General features: G+C 45.4%; 1 protein-coding gene across 6 annotated transcripts in view; it reads left to right on the forward strand.

Annotated features, from left to right (window-relative positions):
- Nucleotides 1-20,342, forward strand: part of SLC8A1 (solute carrier family 8 member A1) — a 303,130-nt gene that overhangs the window by 265,225 nt on the left and 17,563 nt on the right. For all 6 annotated transcript variants that reach the window (XM_081854581.1, XM_081854579.1, XM_081854580.1 and 3 more), the window contains 2 exons: nt 5,291-5,421; nt 8,462-8,561. In XM_081854581.1, the coding sequence (XP_081710707.1) occupies nt 5,291-5,421; nt 8,462-8,561 (231 nt within the window). The remainder of the gene's footprint in view (nt 1-5,290; nt 5,422-8,461; nt 8,562-20,342) is intronic.

Raw genomic sequence — 20,342 nt, forward strand, 5'->3', positions numbered from 1 at the left:
AGGCTCTCGCCTCCCCCCACTAGCACATAAAAGGGAGAGAGATCAGGAGGGGAGATAGAGCAAAGCAGGCGATTGGAAGGCTGCATCTCTCTACCCAAGCATAGTATTAATCAGAGAAATGCTTGGTGCATTATAAGAGACTAGGAGGGAAAGTAGTCTGGGTCTTGTTTACCCAGTGCTGAGCCAAGGTGGGGAGATCCAAGGTGGTGGGAATAAGCACCAACTCCTAGGGGCCCAGGTCCCTTTGACACACACACACACACACACACACACACACACACGTATAAAATATTTGAGGGGGCCTGGCCACCCTAAAGTTGATGAACATTGATGCCTTTCTTTCATTTCCATGTTTGGATTTCACTTCACAACAAGCCCTGTAAACAAACTTGTAATAGGGTTGCTGAATGGCAACTTAGCTAGGATTGGGCAAAAACCTTTAACGGCCTTTGTGATTAGAGGAGAGACAGAGAGTGCAAACTGTTTGCTTCACGGTGTGGGTTCACAGAGCTCTGCTAGGATGAGAGAGGAAGCAGCTCCCGGTTGCTTATCGTTTTAAAAAATTAAACTAGATGACTTGGAGGGTAAAACTCCCCACCTGTTGTTGTTGTTGTTGTTGTTAATTCACCCTTTGCCCCAAGGTCCCAGTGTGGGTTACAACAATTAAAAAGCAATATTTAACAGCAATTTAAAACACCTTATTGTCACAGAAATAAGGTGGGTCCTAAAAATATGCCCAAGCAGGCAAATGCATAATTTTGCAGCCCACCTTCATTGATTTTGGGTGGTGGTGGGAATGCAACCCAATGCCTAGAAACTTATATCTGGGGAGAGTTGTGTTCAAGCTCTCCTTTTTAAGAATTCAGAGTAGCCCCGGACCAGACACTGTTTCTGAGACCAGACAACCTCACAGAGCTGTTTTGGGGATAAAAAGTGAGGTGAGGGGCGTGGAATAAACCTTCACCAGCACTAGGATCGGGGGTGGGGCTTATCTGGGGGCCCCCAATATTTTATTCAAGTTGGTTCCCCTGGTAGTAGGAGTTATCAGGGAGCAATTTAGAGAGAAGTAGGGTGTGCATTATTATTCATTATATGAGGAAGGCATAGTGATGAGCTGAGCTCCTGACGTCCTTATATAGGAACAAATAACTCACCTTGAAGTAAGATTTAGGACTGGAACTCTAAGGCCTTTTCATCCCTCTGGCCTTAGAGGATTCTGACAATTTAAGGATAACTACTTTTGTCTTTTAAAATAGGGAGGTATCATTCCAATCCAAATCAGCCCAACTTATAACCCACAAAGTTGAGCCCAACCTTCAGTCCTAGAACCATAGAATTGTAGAGTTGGAAGGGACCATGAGCCCCCTCTAGCCCAACCCCCTGCAATACACGAATCTTTCGCCCCAATGACCCTGCAATTAAGAGTCTCATGTTCTACCAGCTGAACTATTTATGGCAGCCTATTTTTGCTGCCTGCCAGGTAATATTTTGTCATCCCTAATGCCTGAAATTAAGCGGTGTCTCAGAGGCAAAATCTGCTCAGGTTCTCTTGGGGCCCTGCCCTTTCCCAAGTCTTTTGTGATCTTCTTGCCTGCCTCCAGCACTTTGGCATCATAAATGAAACATGAAAATGCCACACACACCCCTCTTTATCAAACCCTGGAGCTACTAGGTCTTTTCATGAATTCTCAGCCACTTTGCCAGATCAGAGTCAGCCTCAGTGGACAGCATCCCCTGCTGTTTGGATACGACTGGGTCTCTTCACTTTTTTCTGCAGACTTTTCTCTCATTGCATGTATTCTTATCCTTGGGTGGTGGAGCTATTTAACTCTCCCATAATGCCCTGGAGCAGCACATTTTGAGAAATGGGCATAGCAACCAGACCTAGCCACTGCCAGGTGGTCCCACTGATGAAGGGGAAGGGTCACCGGGGTCACCAGCCTCACATGGGGAACTACATCTAGGGGCAGATCTGATATGAAACAAATGAAGTTTAAGCTTCATGAAGCATCCCTAATCCTGGAGGGTCCCCAGAAGCAATTAGTAGAGCCAATTTGAGTCGCACAGGTCAAATGGATTACTTTTGTTGTTATATATATTTCAACAATTGCAAAGTTTTGAGAGTCAGTAGCACAGAAGTTTTGGTGATCTGTCATGGAACAACCCCACCGAAGAAGATAACAGTGGTTACCCTTACCCAGACCTTGTTTCTGGTTGTGAAGGTGGCCCCATAACGCTTCAAGCTTCAAGGCCCCAGAAATGTAGGTAGGTCAGCCACCCCCTGCTGTAGTCTCTAGCTCAGCCTCTGCCTTCTGCACCTCTCATGGCAGTGAAACCCCATCATCCATGGTTCCTTCCCTTTGCCATCTCCCTCTGCCACTGGGACTCCTTGCCCATTTGGGGGAGTCACCCTTCACCTCCTTTCCAATCCAACTCCCCCATCCTTTCTTTGGCGTCTGCCGCTCTTGAATAACTTATGCAAGCGTCCGGGGTATTTCTGGGAAAGGAGACCCCTTTCTCTCTGAGCTGGTGCCCTCCGCAAAGCATTGCCCTCTGCAGCCACCTACGGGCTCCTCGTGGTAACGCCAGCACCCATTCCCTAGCTTCTCTGCATCTCCCTCATAGTCCCTCTCTCACTACAGCAGCTGGTTCAGGCACTTCCAGCAAAACAAAACAAAATCACAGTTGTTTCCGCCCACCCTCCCCTCCACCATCATTGTCTTGGGCAGCATTCGAATTAACAAATTGCTTCCCATTGTTTTTAAACACCAATCAAGTTGCATTAGCACCTTACAGATTCACGTCTTCCAAAGAACAAAAGTGGGGGAGGGGTACAAGCGGGGAAAGGAAAAGAGAACTGAAGGGGCTGGCAGAGAGCAAAGAATTAAATTCCTTCCCAGCAAGAGGAACTTGTGCATGCTCAGACATGGATAGGGTTGCCAGATAGATGTCTCTTTTCAAAAAGAGGATGGATTTATTTGGAGTTTCTTATTCCAAAATGCCAGAGAACCCACAGAATGCAAGAGGTGTCCCTAACAGCAGAAGTTCAGGGCATTCCATAGGGTACGTAACACAGCTCCCCACCACCTCAAAAAAATAAAGAAAAAGAGGAACCCTGAACATTTATTGGACTAAGCTAAATTTGCTCTGAGTTGGGCATGTTAACCAAGGGTTGGGAACAGATTGCCAGTCACCCACATTGGTACTCTTGGGTACAAAATACAGAAAGATCGTTTCAAACACACAGTCTGAGCTTGGAGCAAAGTAGGGGGAAGGTTCTTCTGGCAGGCTTTTGTATGAGGGGAACCTGGGGGCGAAGTAAGATATGGCTGTGCTGGTGCTGAGTTGTGTGGAAGCGGTTGTTCTTAATCTTTTTAAGTTTGTATGGTTAGTGCATTGTTTGATCATTGTAAACAACCCTGTAGCCTTTGTGGTGTCGGGCGGTCTGTAAGCTACTTAATAAATAAATCACAGTATGAAGGTGGCAAGCACCGGTGTTTGAAAATACATGCATTGTACTAATGTCAAGGACCTGTCAAGGATCTGTAGTCTGTATTGAGGGCCATTGCACACATTGCACAAACCCAGGTTTGCCTCTGAGTGCGCACCCAGCAGTCGTTCACAGCTAGTCCCAGTGCTCTAGGAAGTAAGGAGCTGTTGCCATCCAGGTAGGACTTTGGGGCAGAGCCCAAACGCCCTGTCTGAAGATTGAGCAGGAGGACCACCAAACACAATAAGACTGACTCACCTCATTTGGAAGTAAGCAAAGTAATATTCATCACCCTAAAAAGAGAGGAGGTTGTAAAATCATTAAGTTCAAGGTGTTTAATAACCTAAGATGATTACTTGTATGGTACATGTGTTTTCAAGCACTTGTCTGCCATGTACACAGGGCCAGATTCAACTAAATAGGCCTGTTTGGCACTCTCATTCTATAATATATGTACACAAATCTAATGTACCATCGAATCTAATGTGCACTTCAATTTTCCCAAAAAGTATTTGCCATGCCAGCGGTATTTTTCAAGCTTGCAGTCAAATCCAATGCACCGTCAAATCTGAGGTACGCATTACATTCGAGTAAATGCGGTATAAGCACCAGACAAAAATTTTCCTCGGTTGTTATTATTATTAATTAAAGTTGTGTATCACCCTTCATCCATAGATCTCAGGGTGGTTTGCATTACAAAAATGCACGATAAAAACACAAAATGCATAAGAAGAACAAGAGCAAAACAATAATCCTTCTCACTGCTTCCTACTATAGCCAGGCCTTTGGCCTTTTAGAAATGGGTGGGATATTTTTAGTGTATTTCTTTTTCTTCTTGGCTTTAATTTATCTATGTGGGGGGTTGCCCTGGGCAAGATAAAGTGACAAACAAATTCAATAAATAAAATAAAGATAAATACGATAAGCAGCTACACTAGCAGGAACAAGCACAAGGAGTCCCACTAGCATAGGGTTGCCTTATTTCAAAAAGTGAAACTCCAGACACAAAAGTTGTTGAGCTTCAAGTTTTTTGTTGTTGTTGTTTTGTGTTTTGTTTTTGTTTTGTGTGTGTGTTTGAAAATCAACACTTCCAATGTAGGCGCCCAGGTTTCCCAAGACATTTTATCCAGCAATGCTGGATTCCAACCAGCTACATTTTTAGGCGTACACGTAAACAAATCTTAAGGGTGGTATTCAATAAAAACCCTACTCAAGAGTAGACCCTTGACATACTCATAGTAGCAAAACTGGGCCTGGCCTCTACAGAATAGTCACTGCTTTGTGATATTTTTATTTGCTTATTTGTTTATGAAAAAAATGATATTAAAATACATCATCGTCATCATCGTAGTGAGAGGAGTCCCTGAATCAGTGCCTCCCTCCATTTCCTTGAGCTGGAAAGATTTGCCAAAGCAGGGCCATAGCCTAAACTGAGGTATAGCAAGATTGGTGTGGCTGAGGGGAAGCAATCACTTGAAATATGGAGACGTTATGAGCCAGTGATCTCATTTGCTAATGCTTCCAGGCAAACCATCTGCAGCAGCACTGTTCCGGCCCCTCGCCATGCAGGCGCTGGGCCCTTGCTTAATGGCCTGTCCTTTTTCCATAACAGATGTTTGCCTGCTTTTGCCATTGCAATGGGGCACATTTGAATATAAATAGTAGATCTCAGCTCCATTTGACAGAAGCTGGCTGTGGAGAAGTGAAAGCCCTATTTCAAAATCTGTAAATTTATTCTTCTCTCTCTCTCTCTCTCTCTCTCTCTCTCTCTCTCTCTCTCTCTTTTTCCCCACTTTCCAGAAGAGAACGAAGAGAAGCAGCCACTGACGAGCAAAGAGGAGGAAGAGCGTCGCATTGCAGAAATGGGGCGCCCTATCTTAGGGGAGCATACGAAGCTGGAAGTGATTATTGAGGAGTCCTACGAGTTCAAGGTGAAGTACAGGGCTGCCACCAGCCCTCTTCCCTGCCAAACTATTACAGCCCTCTTTTTGAATCGGGATCAAATTTGTGTAAAATGGCACAGCATAAGGCCAGGTCTCTGTTTCCCTGTGCCGAAAAAAATAACAAATTCTGTCCCAAGAAAAGGCAGATTGCACCATTTAGACAAGTTATGCTGATTAGGCAGATTTACATAATTTATTCTACTGTTTTTCCCTGCTTTTTGCATGCATTTTCTAATTCTGATCTTCACAAGGAGGGGCAAGGAATTATGCCACTGGAAGCCTTGCTCAGCTGCTCCTCTTCCTTCTGAGGTCTTTTTTCCCCCCAAGCAATCATAAGGACTAGATTTTTTTAAAAAAAAATGAAAGCAAACATTCTCAGGAAGTTAAATGATGCACCCAGAACCACGTTCTGTTGGGATTTTTAAAAATGTGCCTGTGTGAATTGAAGGGATACAAATAAGCCTTTCTGAAAGGTGACAGTAACATGCACAAAGTACTTCCAGCTTCTCAGATTGTGAAATATAATTAAGTCCTATTTGTGCATTGTACATGTTGAGATCTCATTTGTTGTAATAGGAGTAAGGTTGTGTGCTTCTGGCTCCTGTCCAGAATTGCTCCACCCCCCCCCCCAAGGTCTACCCATTGAGTGTGGATGTTGGGGGGCATGGCTAGCCCACAAACACTGTCAGGAGCAAAGCCAACAGTGCCACCCCACTCCTAGCATCAACAGATGAGAGCCCCACACACGCAGGGCACAGGTATGGAGCTCACATCTTGAGAGCAAACTTTGGTCTTCCATGCCTTTCAGAATATCGGTTTCTAACCTTATTGTTATTTATTTTGGCAATTTGTACACCACTTAATTAAAATAATTTGTAAGAGGTGTACTGGTAGACTGAACTGCTAAAGCTAGAAAATCTGTTAAAACGATGGCATCAGAATTCAGTCTTCTGAATTTTTCAGTCTACTGAAAAGTCTACTGATTTTCATTTTGATTTCTTTTTTTTCAAAAAGAAATAATTTGGCACCAGAGGTTCAACAGGGTGGTGGCCTGTCTGATCTCAACTGGAATGGGGTTCCATAAAATTGGGCCCCAAAATTCCTGGCAGGTACCAATCCATGGGGAACCACTGACAGTAACTCTCCTGAAGACCTTAGGGATAATAATAATATTGATGATGATGATGATGATGATGATGATGATGATGATGATGATTATTTTAAAAAAATAATTATACCCCGCCCATCTGGCTGAGTTTCCCCAGCCACTCTAGGTGGCTCCCAATCAAGTGTTAAAAAAAACCAGCATTAAATATTAAAAACTTCCCTAAACAGGGCTGCCTTCAGATGTCTTTTAAAGATATGATAGCTGCTTATTTCCTTCACATCTGAAGGGAGGGATAAGAAACCAAGTGGTCCGTAAGGTACTTCCTAGACCAACAGCTGTTAAATGTAAATTAAAACATCCCACCAAAGACTCCAAATTAATTATCCCTCCAAAGACTTTGGAGCAGCAGAAGGCTTTCCTTCCTGCTTCCCTTCATCCTCATGACAACAGCATCCCCATGTGATTTAGGTTGTGAGAGAAGAGAGCCGATCGCTCAGTTCACTCTGTGAGCTAAAGGTCTCCTCAGGCCTAAGCTAGCTCCCTAACTACTGCACCATTCTGGCTCTTTCCGTTACAGCGGAAACACAGACTGGTCCACAGCACTAACAGTTGTATCACATTTACATTCCAAATGACACATTTATTTCTTTATTTGCATTCCCTGGGGCTATCGTGGGGAAATCAGATGTTGCAGCTTTACACGCTGCTTTCTGTTCTCCATCAGGCAGAATTTTCCATACACAAATAGGGAAGCAGCACTACTGGCTGGCAGAGAGAGTTCACTGCCTCCACATTTTCTGTGTCACTCAGCCAAAATATCCTGAGCGTCTCTTAAATCAAGGATGGTCCACTGGCTCCCAAAGCAATTTTATCTGGCCCCAGATGGCCCGACTGGGTTTTAATCATTACGTGGTTTTTAAGAAAATCCTCTTAAGTTTCACTTGCAAGGGGGAAGAAGCTATTGGTCTCCCTATGTAATGCATATCAATTTTAGTTAGTTGCATTCTGGGAAATAAAACTGCCTCATAAGGGGATCCCAGGTTCAATACAAGTAGAGAAGATCGATAAAGTGGTACCTCGGGTTAAGTACTTAATTCGTTCTGGAGGTCTGTTCTTAACCTGAAACTGTTCTTAACCTGAAGCACCACTTTAGCTAAAGGGGCCTCCTGCTGCTGCTGCCACGCTGCCAGAACACGATTTCTGTTCTCATCCTGAAGCAAAGTTCTTAACCTGAGGTACTATTTCTGGGTCAGTGGAGTCTGTAACCTGAAGCGTATGTAACCTGAAGCGTATGTAACCCGAGGTACCACTGTACTAGATGCAGACAAGGGTACGGTCTGACTTAGAGGAAATCAAGGATGGCCACAAAAAGAAATTTTCTGGCATACTGGCAGTTTTGAAGGTATTTTTCAGCAGTTTCCTCACAAGGTGTTGGAAACCGTATCTGTTGTGCATCTGTTCTTGCTCTGTCTTTCTTTCACCCCAGCTTCAATCTCTGGCCTTTTCAGTGGAGGAACAGGAAGTGGGTGATTTAGAAAGCCACTGCCAGAGGTCATGGAAGTCCACAAGCAATAAGAGCAGACAGTACTAGGTTCTATTCCCGTGTATAGGATTGGGCTTTGAAAACATTCATGGAAATTCTTTGAGTGCAAATATTCAATGCAAAATGGAGACTTAAAAGCATAATACAAACAATATTCAAATAGGTACGTTGCAAACACAATCCAAACCTTCTTTTTGAGCAATATGGAGTGGGGAGGGTGAGTTGCATGTGTGTACATTTTCAGCCACTTTTATTACTGATAAATGTTCTGAAGCCAGCCAGCATCCTTCACAGGGGTTTTAGATTTCTTTCCGTGAGCTCAAGCCTCTGGAGTGACAATGTGCTTAACTTTCTAACGCATGTCTATCCGTCTGCAGAACACCGTGGACAAGCTCATTAAGAAGACAAACCTAGCTCTTGTGGTTGGAACAAACAGCTGGAGAGAACAGTTCATTGAAGCTATCACTGTCAGCGCTGGTGAGTTTTTCTATTTCTGCATGTGCCATGAATTAGGAAAAGCCCTTCTTCTCCTGGCTTAAGGGCATTAAGTGAAACCTGACCCCAATATACCTAGCTTGCACTTGGCTTTGAAAACAAAGCAGGTAGAGTTGGTATTCAGGGCTTCTAGGCAAACATCACCCTGCTTTTTTAACAGATTGTGCACTGCAGTGTGTTGAAGTTTTTCGCTACTAGGCTTGGGGAGCAGCACAGAAGAGCAACAACAAAAACTCCACTCCTTTTAATGCAAGCCCCACTCATCTATAGAAGCTGTACAGTAAACAGAGTTTAGACACTTGTTCTCGTGTTGTTCTCTTTGTTGTATGTCCATGTCTACACATGAATGTGATTTCACACATTAACTCAAGGAACATGTTTTTCAATCTAGAGTCACAGCGCGCTGTAGGGAAAACTGGCATGTCCAGGAGGACATGAGCAACAAGGCAACAAACCAGAATTTAGATTGCTCTGATATTTGGTTTATTACAAAAATGGATAGGACTCAGTTGAAACAGGTTGTTATTTGATTAAATATACAGAGCAGCTGGGAAAGGTGGAACATTGTTTGAGGAAGACTAAGGAGGGAACGTGGGTGGCACTGTGGTCTAAGCTAAGCAGGGTGGAAATATTGCCTATGCCTGGTATCTATAATCACAAAAGTATAAAAAAGCTCAGTTCGGTTCTGCATACAGCTATAGCACCAGTGCAGTCCTATTCATGAGCTGGTGTAAGTTTGGCTTGATTCTCTGGCTTTTATGGAAGCTTCGACAACAGAAAAATAGTCTCTCTGCGGGTGTGTGCCCACTTCAAGATTCCCTGTTGCAATTTGCACAGAAGCTTTTGCTTTGGCTGCAAGTACAGTCCTTCCAGACTTCACCCAGTTTTGATGCTTTTTGTTTTTCTACTGTATCTAGTTTTGCCAGAATAAGTGGACTGTCTCTTGGGATGGATCTTACAAAACTGACCTTTAAAAGAAAAATCTCTTATGGGACTTGTGCGCTTGTGCAATACAGTAACAAGTGCCTTCAAATTATCTTTGTGCCAGAGTTCCACTCTGCCAAAGTAGCTCATGTGGCAGTTGTACTAGAAACTAAATGTTTTTTTAAAAAACAAAAAACACCCTGCAGCATACTAGCTGAAAAATACTAAGAACATAAGAATTGCCTTTCTGGATGGTACCAAAGGTCCATCTAGTCTAACTTCCAGCATAAGAGAAAGAGCAAAAATATGAATGAGAATATGCCATGAGCATATGAACAGTACATTTCCTTCACTTTAATGTAAACACAGCCACTCATAAATGAGCTTCTAGGCCAGTTTTCCATGCTTCCAGGAAAGACTAGAGATAAGGCCATTTCTCCTGTTACACGCTTAACAGCTTTCTCGCAATACATGGTTTGGGAAACATTTGCCTGAAGGAGACATTTGCCGGGTCTGCTGCAATCGCCTTCCTGCCCTCCTCAAACCCTGCTATGGTCACAGACAGAAGCTCCTCCTCCTCTCCCACATGCCTCAGAGTAGAATTCCCCTGCGGGCTGCCGGCCATGCTCCTCAAGGCCGAGTTCCTGCCATTCCAGAAGTGGCAGGCCGAAAAAGAACGGCTCAGCAATCATTTGACCATGGAGATAAGAGAGTGATAAATCAAATGACAGCGTTTTATCTTCTGTCACTTTTCCAGTGTTCATTCCAAAAGCAGCGAAGTGCAAAGACAAAGTGAGTGTCAGAAACTTTCCCAGCCAAGCAACAACCTCCGTCTGCATTTGAGCCTGTGATACACACACACACACACACACACACACACACACACACACATGCCTGGATTGCATCTAGGGAGTGGGGTGGTGGGAAATAACTTCATTTATTTTAACTAGGCTGCATTTGGAAGATTTATTGCATGACCTGTGCTGAATAAACAACAAAAAGGACAGATCTTATCTCTAATCCTAGAGTGCTTTTAAGTCGCGGAGTCCTTCCGTGCATCTGGAGCATATATTGGCTCTCCGATATTTCTCAGGCTCTTCCTTGCCCCTTAATGCTACTGAGAATTGAGCATGTCTGAAGGAAGCTTTCCCCCCCCTCCCTTTTCCCAAAATGAAGCCTGCTATGCTTGAGATAGTGGAGCTAGGAAGCTGCCTCTCCAACCTCCAGATGTTCTTTTCACTCCCTTGTGACTTCCTTCAGTTAATGGCTAGACTTGCACCCAATGAGAAACACGCGTTTCCAATGAACCTATTTGCCATGGCAAGGGGGGGAGGCGACGCTTTAGCAAACTGTCAACTGTTCGCCTTGGAGAATCGCTCTTCAGATTCGCTTGCTGGCGTTGTTTTTGTGCTGCAACATTGCTTTTTCTCAGAGACGAAACAAGTGTTACGTGCAAAAAGTGTGCGCAACGGAAATGTGTGGTCATTTTTTTTTCCTCTGTGGGAGAAGGTGGCTCCAGAGGTACTCGGATAGCAATTGTGGGAAACAGGATGCTGGGTTTTCGCTATTCTTAGCCTCTGCTGTATATAAAGCCAGTACAGCTGGTCCAAATATTCCAAGTGGTGATGTATGCCATGGCCCCCAGTAGTGGACAGGAGTGGTGCTCACTTGACCGCCAGTTGGTCATGTCACTGCTGCTTACTGGGAGGTAGAGAGGGAGAGATGGGGCCTTGGAGAGGTCAGCACCGTGCAGTTGCACTGGTGGAGCCAATCTGGAACTCCCAGCAATGCATTTGCACTCTGCCAACCTATCACCTGCTTGCCTTTCTGCTTTCCGGTAAAAAACAGCAACATGACCACCTGCAGGTCAGATGAGCAGTGGCACCCCACCAGACCATCTGCATGGCCCCTGTGTGTATGTTAAAAGCAAAAATATAATCAGTTAATATTGCCCTGTATAAAGCGGAACAGCAGCCTGCAGCTTGCCCAGTATCTTATTGAAAAGTTTATTAGTCCCTATTTCTAGACTTTTCATAGCCCATAATATGTGGGTGGTCCAGCAAGATTAGGCTGCATTTCACTGGATCACAGTTAGAACTGGAAGAGCTATCTTAAAAGAGGAAATGGGGTTTTCTAATCTGGTAGAAGTTAGTTACTCAGCCATTTTTCATTGATGACGGAGCCCTGGAGAAATGACTCTATCTCACTGCTTCCTTTGTGCCAGAATGACAGCTGAAGATCCTAAGCTAATAGCATTCCTTTCTTTCAAAGACAACTCTTTAATATGCCCTTTATCTGGTCTTTTGTTAAATATAATTTAAATAATCTTGATAAAGTTCACAACTTATTTCATTTTTAAACAGCAAGCTCAGGGGAGGGGGGTTCCCCCCTGTTCCAAAGTCTCCTGTATCTGAGTTGTTCATTCAACTCTGCTCTGAAAAAATTAAATTTATCTACATGGTGTCAGCCTCCACCACTCGCCGGGAAAATAGAAGGCTCTCCCTGCTTCAAAAAGAATCTGGCCTGTGACTATTAGCCCTGTAAACACATTGTCTGGGTTATCCTTTGACAAGATGGCATCCTTCGTACACCTATAGTGGGAGAGCTGCTAATCTGTTACGTCGGGTCATGCTGCTGATACAATGTTCAGTGGCTCAGCACCGCAAGGACAGTTCCCACACCACTGCCCCAAGGTACTGTCAGGGCAATTCCATTGTTGGCCCCATGTCCTGTTTGCAGGCTTCCCATAGGCATCTGGTTGGCCACTGTGAGAGCAGGACAGTAGACTAGATCCAGGAGGGTTTTTCTCTTATCCTCAGGCTCACCCAGTTCTCCCAAATGATAAGAAGTTCCATCACTTACCTTGGGTCACTGGAATATCTAGTTTATTTGCAGTTATACAGGTTGAGCATACAGTGGTACCTTGGTTCCCAAACGGGTTGAGCATACAGTGGTACCTTGGTTCCCAAACAAATTGGCTCCCAAACACCACAAACCCAAAAATGAGTGTTCCGGTTTGCGAATGTTTTTCGGAAGCCGGACATCTGACGTGGCTTCCGCTGCTTCTGATTGAGTGCAGGAAGCTCCTGCAGCCAATCCGAAGTCGTGCCTTGGTTTTTGAACCGTTTCGGGAGTTGAATGGACTCCCAGAATGGATTAAGTTCGAGAATCTTAAACACATGAGCAAACGGCCATAGTTCACTTCTTTCTCTGCAGACCTCCGCAGAGACTGCCAGCGCCATTTGGGTGAGGAGCAATTTAGATCAGGAACTGACATGGGTAGGAGGTTTAAATAACTTCTCCCCCGTAACCATTGCTGTGAGAAAATTGGCAGCGCCTCCCTAACACCTGCCCATAGTTATTCCACTAGCCAGAGGATCCAGTCATGCAGTTCCCATATAACATGTAATTTGGTCTCCATTAAAAACTTGCTTAATTCACTGTTGCAGGTAGTGACTGATCAATAGTACCAATGTGGAGTCTGTGTTGCAACGATTTCCTTCCTGCTTCCAAACTATTGAGTACTAGTGGTTTTGCTGGTGATCTTTGCTTCTTCCAGTACACTGATATTAGTTTGCCTGTCTTCCCAAGTGATGTGTAAAATTTTTCAGAGACACTGTTGATAGAATCTTTTGTGGAGTTGGAGATGGTGTTTATAAGTGGTCCATGTTTCACAAGCATATAGTAAGGTTGGTAGTACAATAGCTTTGTAAACAAGCATTTTGGTTTCCCTGTGAAAGTCCTGGTCCTCAAACACTCTGCACTTCAATCGGGAGAAAGCCGCACTCGCAGAGCTCGATGCTGGGTTTCGGCATCAATGTTGGCCCTTGTGGAAAGATAACTGCCTGGGTAGGAGAAATGATTGACATTTTCCAATGTTACACCATTGAGTTGGATTTGTGGCACTGCAGAGGGGTTATTTTGTACTTGTTGGTGCAGCACTTTGGTTTTTTTGGATGTTGAGTGATAGGCCAAGCTTTTCATAAGCTTCTGCAAAGATATTTAGGATGGTTTGGAGGTCATCCTCTGAGTGTATGCACACTACGTTGTCATCAGCATGCTGAAGCTCTATGACAGAAGTTATGGTAACCTTTCCCCTGGCTACGTAATTCATTTATGCCCCATTCTAGCCAATCAACAGAACGACTCTAATTGACTTCAAATGTAAAGGGAAAGTTGTCAATGTAGCACTGCACATTTTTTTCCCAAAGAGGCCATGATCAGATCAGTTTTGTCTCCCATATGAAGTCCTTAATTGCTTATCCTGTGCTTTATCTATTACTCTGTAACGAAACTCTGACACATGAAGGCCATTTTCTGGATTGGCTTTGCAGTCTCAGTGGTTCGGAATGCTTTTCCTGTAACCAGAGAAACATTCTATCAGTGCCACCTTGAGAAAGTCAGTGTTATTGGTCCCTGGGGCTTCATTAGAAATGTCAGCATATTCTGCAGCAGTATCTATCGAGACGGCTTGTCAAATGGCTGTTTCAAGTGACGAGCTGGAAGCAGGAGCATATGGTGATGGAGAGGAGTACTTATACCACATACCTGACTCCCAATAGACTGACCTTGACTAGGGCAACAGGTTAAAAACTTGCCTCTTGTTCCGTCAGACTAACATTCTCGCTGATTAAAGGAGAATTCAGATGAGCAGGGGACTCCTGAGTCAGAGCGGGGTGGAAATATGTCGGAGCTGGTTCTATAAACTGTCTATTCTCAGGCTTCCAGAGACCCATCACCTACACGAATTGAAAACTGAACACACTTGCGGGTTCTTTTTATGTCAATGTTGCTGTGCTCCATTAGTCTTCAATTAGAGTGTGGTGCTCCAACCCAAGTTAACTAGTGTCGTTGCTGCTTTTCGTTTCTGAACAGTAAGAGAAGAATGGAGAAAGAGGGTTGGGTGAGTTGAAGCAGATAGTGAATAAAAATGCATACAAGCGATGATTGCTATGACTTACTAATCCAGAACCATCAATTTACAGGGCACATTACAGAATTCCTTAAACAAAAACCCAGTCCAATGGGCCTATACCCAGAGAGTTTATAACAAAAACTTTGGTCACTTCCAGTTGACTTGTTTATTGAACATTCATCCCGACTTGTTTGTGGGGAGATTAAATGCCATCAGCTACTTGTTGAGCATTCATCCTGATTTGTTTACAGGGACGTTAGACGACCTTGTGCCAAGCAAACCTAATTCTGCACTTTCCAGTTTATTTTCGCATCACTTTCCTTATTGCAAAGAGTCTTTTGTAGTGGGCAGGGGCGGGCGGGCTTGTTGCACAAGAGATCCAAATCAACTTCAGCTGTGCAGCCCAAATTTGGTGGTATGTATCTGAATCCCACCCAGAGCCAACCAACTCATGGGCAGCAGGAGCCACAGGGACAGCAGATCCCAATGTTTATTTCCCCTTGTTCCTGGTGTGGCTCTTCACTCATCCCTTCTTTCCTCACCGGGGGACCACCATTTTGTGGTTAACCTCAGGTGTCAAGATGTCTTCAGCCAGCCCTGATCCCACCCAAAAAACAGTGACAGTCTGGAACTGCCTTTAGACATTGGGGCATAGAAGGGAGAAAGAGTCAAGGTTAGCCAGAGGAGAACATGAGCGAATGGAGTTACGCATACTTAAGCTTAAGCTTTAGTTACACCTGGATTGAGGATGCTGAAAGATGCTACAGGGCCTGTGTCCAAGCAGAGCTCTAGCCACTCTGCCATACTGTCCAATGCTTGGCTACCTTCACCATCATTCATGTATACTAATTGCGAATTCAGGGGCTGACTTATGATGGTGATAAAACTGAAAAGAGACCACTGGGAGAAAACAAGGAGGCACCCACATGCTTGAGGGAACTACAAGGTTTGCGGAAGTTTAACAAAGCGAGAACCTAAAAGGTGGGGGGAGTTAAAATCCGAAACAAAAAATGCTCATTGAAGACTGAGCATGCTCAGTAGCCATGGAATGCTGACTGATTGTTGTGGAAGGGAGGGTGGAATGGAGTATCCTGGAAGAAAGAATGGCTGGTTGGGTAGAATCCTGAACTCCACACTGCAGCATTTTGCAGTGTTTTCTAATGAGCCAAGGATAAGATATTAGAACTTCTTGCCCAGGGTAGCCTTCTAAGCTCCCTCCCCAATAGCCTTCAGGAGATGGGCAAACGTGTATATTGTTTTGTAAGGCCTCCAGTGGTTTATCTGGGCCCTGTTTTTGGCTGGTTAGGATTTTACTTTTTGCACCGGCTGCCGTTTCATTTTTATGAGTAGCTCCATCAGAGGTTCTTTGGACCTTAAAAGGCATGATGGAAATGAATTATTCGTTACTAGTAGCAGTAATAATAGATTGCATTCCGGTGAGTCTGCTTTTCACAAGCTTGGTTCTCTGTAATGTTTACTCAGCTAGCAGGAAGCAAGGCATTTCACAAGTATCTTAAAATGAGCCCAATAGTCACTCAAGGGGAAAGTCCCTCATTCTCTTCATGGAACAGTCCTTTGCATTCGCAGCATCTTCAGCCATGTCTTTTGCTTGCAGAACTCACTTCAAAGGAAGGAGCGTTGTGCTGAATTCTGTATCTAGCCATTTCCATCAGCCTTTTGTTTCTTAATGCCCAGGGAGCCACTGAACTAAGTTCTTTTAATATTAACCTAAACAATAAATGGCTCGTAATAGCTTGGTGCTTGATTCCCCTAATGGATTTTTGTTGTCCTGGTCCCTCATCTCTCTCCATAATGTACTTTGACAGAATTAAGCATCAAAAGATTTCCAAGGTGAGCTGGGAGGGTGACTCTATACTTATTCATACAAAGGTGGTTGTGTTCATGCAGGGTTTGGGGGGTATGTGTGTTTCTTGGTAAGTGCTTGGAATCTTAGTGCTTTCAAAAGTACTTAAAGCACTTTAAAGTAGCTCTTGCCACCACCACCCACAGCAAGCTCTGTGGTAGCCGGAAACGTCATAATCCCAGAACATATGAAAATCTGAAAATTTTGAAACCATGCTAGCAAACTATTGCCTTCGTGCATAATCCTCACAAGCATGGTGTGCCAAGCAGCATTCGTTGTGATTTTTGCTTTGCAGTTCTCCTGTCCCTCTCATTGGGGTTGTCATGCATGTCAGCCTCTTTTGACCCCCTCATGCGTAGGACATGTGTTAAAATTATTCAAGAGATGGGTTAAATGATTGCTAAAAATTCATAGATTAACTAACTGTTAGGGCGTCTGCTGGTTTATGATAATACAAATAATGCAGAGTGAGGTGGCACTTAAACTGTCGTTCAGCCTAGACCAGGGGTAAGCAACCTAAGGCCCGGGGTCCAGATGCGGCCCAATTGCCTTCTCAACCCGGCCCACGGACGGTCCGGGAATCAGCATGTTTATACATGAGTAGAATGTGTCCTTTTATTTAAAATGCATCCCTGGGTTATCTGTGGGGCCTGCCTGGTGTTTTTACATGAGCAGAATGTGCGCTTTTATTTCAAATGCATCTCTGGGTTATTTGTGGGGCATAGGAATTCGTTCATATATTTTTTTTCAAAATATAGTCCAGCCCACCACATGGTCTGAGGGGCAGCGGACCGGCCCCCTGCTGAAAAAGGTTGCTGACCACTGGCCTGGACACTGAGATCCAGCTCCAAGGGCCTTCTGGTGGTTCCCTCACCACGAGAAGTGAGGTTACAGGGAACCAGGCAGAGGGCCTTCTCGGTAGTGACGCCCACCCTGAGGAATGCCCTCCCAAGGAAAGAAGATGTCAGGGAGATAAGTACAGTGGTGCCCCGCAAGACGAACGCCTCGCAAGACGGAAAACCCGCTAGACGAAAGGGTTTTCCGTTTTGGAGGCGCTTCGCAAAACGAATTTCCCTATGGGCTTCCTTCGCAAGACGAAAGCCCATAGGGAAATCTCCGGGACAGCGGGGAAGCACAGCGCGTCTTCCCCACTATCCTCGGACCTCCTCCAAAGGCTGGCGGTGGGGCGGAGAGACGGTGGGGCGGAGAGACCTCTTCCCACCGCCAGCCTTCGGAAGGCTGCTCCGAAGGCTGGCGGTGGGGCGGAGAGACCTCCTCCCGCCGCCAGCCTTGGGATGGCTGCTCCGAAGGCTGGCGGTGGGGCGGAGAGACCTTCTCCCCGCGCCAGCCTTGGGATGGCTGCTCCGAAGGCTGGCGGTGGGGCAGAGAGACGGTGGGGCGGAGAGACCTCTTCCCACCGCCAGCCTTTGGAAGGCTGCTCCGAAGGCTGGCGGTGGGGCGGAGAGACGGTGGGGCGGAGAGACCTCTTCCCACCACCAGCCTTTGGAAGGCTGCTCCGAAGGCTGGCGGTGGGGCGGAGAGACGGTGGGGCGGAGAGACCTCCTCCCACTGCCAGCCTTGGGATGGCTGCTCCGAAGGCTGGCGATGGGGCGGAGAGACCTCCTCCTGCCGCCAGCCTTCGGAAGGCTGCTCCGAAGGCTGGCGGTGGGGTGGAGAGACCTTCTCCCCGCGCCAGCCTTGGGATGGCTGCTCCGAAGGCTGGCGGTGGGGCAGAGAGACCTTCTCCCCGCGCCAGCCTTGGGATGGCTGCTCCGAAGGCTGGCGGTGGGGCGGAGAGACCTTCTCCCCACGCCAGCCTTTGGATGGCTGTCCTGAAGACTTGCGGTGGGAGGAGGGTTTTCCTTCCCACCGCCAACTTTCAGAATGCTCTTCTGAATGTTGGCGGTGGGGAGGAAAAACCCTCCTCCCACCGCAAGCCCCGGGAACAGAGGAGAAGCGCTGCGCGCCTTCCCCTCTGTTCCCGTACCTGTCCTGAAGGCTTGCGGTGGGGAGAAAAGCCTTTCTCCGCACCGCCAGCCTGGCAAGCGGTCTCCATAGGAACGCATTAATTGATTTTCAATGCATTCCTATGGGAAACCGTGCTTCGCAAGACAAAAAACTCGCAAGAAGAAAAAACTTGCGGAACGAATTAATTTCGTCTTGCGAGGCACCACTGTAACTATACACCCTTTAGAAGATATCTGAAGGCAGCCCTGTATAGGGAAGTTTTGAATGTTTAATGTTTGACCATGTTTTTATAGTAGCTGAGGCAATCCAGTCAGATGGGCGGGATACAAATAATAAAAATAAAAAATAAAAAATTATTAAACTCTTTTTCGCCAATTAACCATTATTCCCCACAATCCTCAGCTAACCCCACCCCACCCTGGTTAGTCCCCACCCCTCAGCCAAGCATATTTATGAGATCATAATCAGCTGGGGGGGGGGGAAATCACTGGGGGAGAGTCGTGGTGGGGAAGAATTAGCAGGCAGGTGATGGATTAAACATACCAACCTCTAATTCCACCCCTATGAATTCCCCAAACACAATTCTGGGATTCCTATGATGTCTACCTATACATTTTTATCTGGAAGTAAATCCTACTTTCCTTCCGAGTAGGCCTGCATAGAATTATACTCTTAATCTTCCCTGTTTGTGGGATTTTGCCATTCTCTGTTGGCTTACAAAGCCCTCCCAACACAACAACATTATTTCTGGCTATTCCAGAGTATATTGAGAGTGAACAGTTGGCGATCTGTTGACTATTGTCACTAACCAGGAAGAAAGGATTTATGTTGTGTGTGTTTGGCGAGGTGCAGGTTTCATTCTGCACTGCAAGCACCACTACATTAAGGGGAAAACAGAGTGGCATTTTCTTTTGTTCGCAATAAAACGGATCATTACCCTACTGAGAAAATGTGGCAGCCACACAGCGAGGGCACCTGAATGCTCCAGGCTTTAACAGCTGTCCAGTGTGCTCTTCCTCCTCCTCCCTTTTTGTAAGATTATATAAGCTGGTTCTCTACAATGCATCAAGAACAATCATTGCACCTGCTTGACACAAACGGGGGGAAAGTAAAAATGTTCTGTAACTGTTGGCCTTGTGGGTCAGGCAGAGAGGCTGGAGTCATTGGTGCGAGGACAGAATGGCCACTCCGCTAAGCCACATTTTCAGACATTATGTGGGGCAAATAAGGAAATATAGCAACTTGCAGAGAACAATAGCAAAGTGAGTTCAGCTGGAAAAAAATTACATGGGAATGGTTGGGAAGAGGGGCTTGTGGGGTCACAGAGACATCCCACCCCCTATGCAGTGTTTTGCTCTTCAGTCATGCTAGGACCCCCGTTCCCTGAGGCATTTCTGCATTTAAAAAGACAGGCTTCTCCACTGTCACATGTATTTGGCCCATAGAGGTGTACGGTTTGTGTAATATTTTTTTAAGCAGTGGGGCCTACTCTGGAAGCATCTTCATTACAATCAGCCCAACATACCTTTCCTCTCCAGAGTTAAGCTCAATGGAGTGGGGCAGTGTGATTCTGCAAGTTTGATACAGAAGTCACAGGGCCCAGCACCCATTGCTGTTGCTCACCCTTAGCTTCTCCTCCCATAATCACCAGTTCTCAGAGCAGGAACATTATGAGGGTGGGGGAGGGAAATAGATATATATTACCTGTGTGGTGTAATTAATAAAAGAATTGGCCGGATCCCTAAATCCAAACCATGGGGCTAAACACAGAGAGCCCCAGCAGAGTTTAAAAGTCACAAAATGTGCAGCGAAAATGACATGTTGGGAACAGAGGTTGTTAGACCCTTTAAATACCCTGTTTAGTTCACTTACAGCACTCCCCCTCTCGAAATGAACAGATCACACCATTAGTAAGTCGTAAATGCTTTACTTGCAAACTCCAAAGGTCAGATTCATGTGCTATTCTATGCAGCAGCATGAAGAACACAGGGTTACAAAATACAGAGTAATACTTCTGACCAGACGTGTTAGCCAACTTCTTCACCGGTGGTGAGGGGGGAGTGATCTGAGTCTACCAATATAGTTCTATGGT

Source organism: Podarcis erhardii (assembly GCF_964252035.2).
Source record: "Podarcis erhardii genome assembly, chromosome: 3".
Classification (NCBI taxonomy): Eukaryota; Metazoa; Chordata; class Lepidosauria; order Squamata; family Lacertidae; genus Podarcis; species Podarcis erhardii.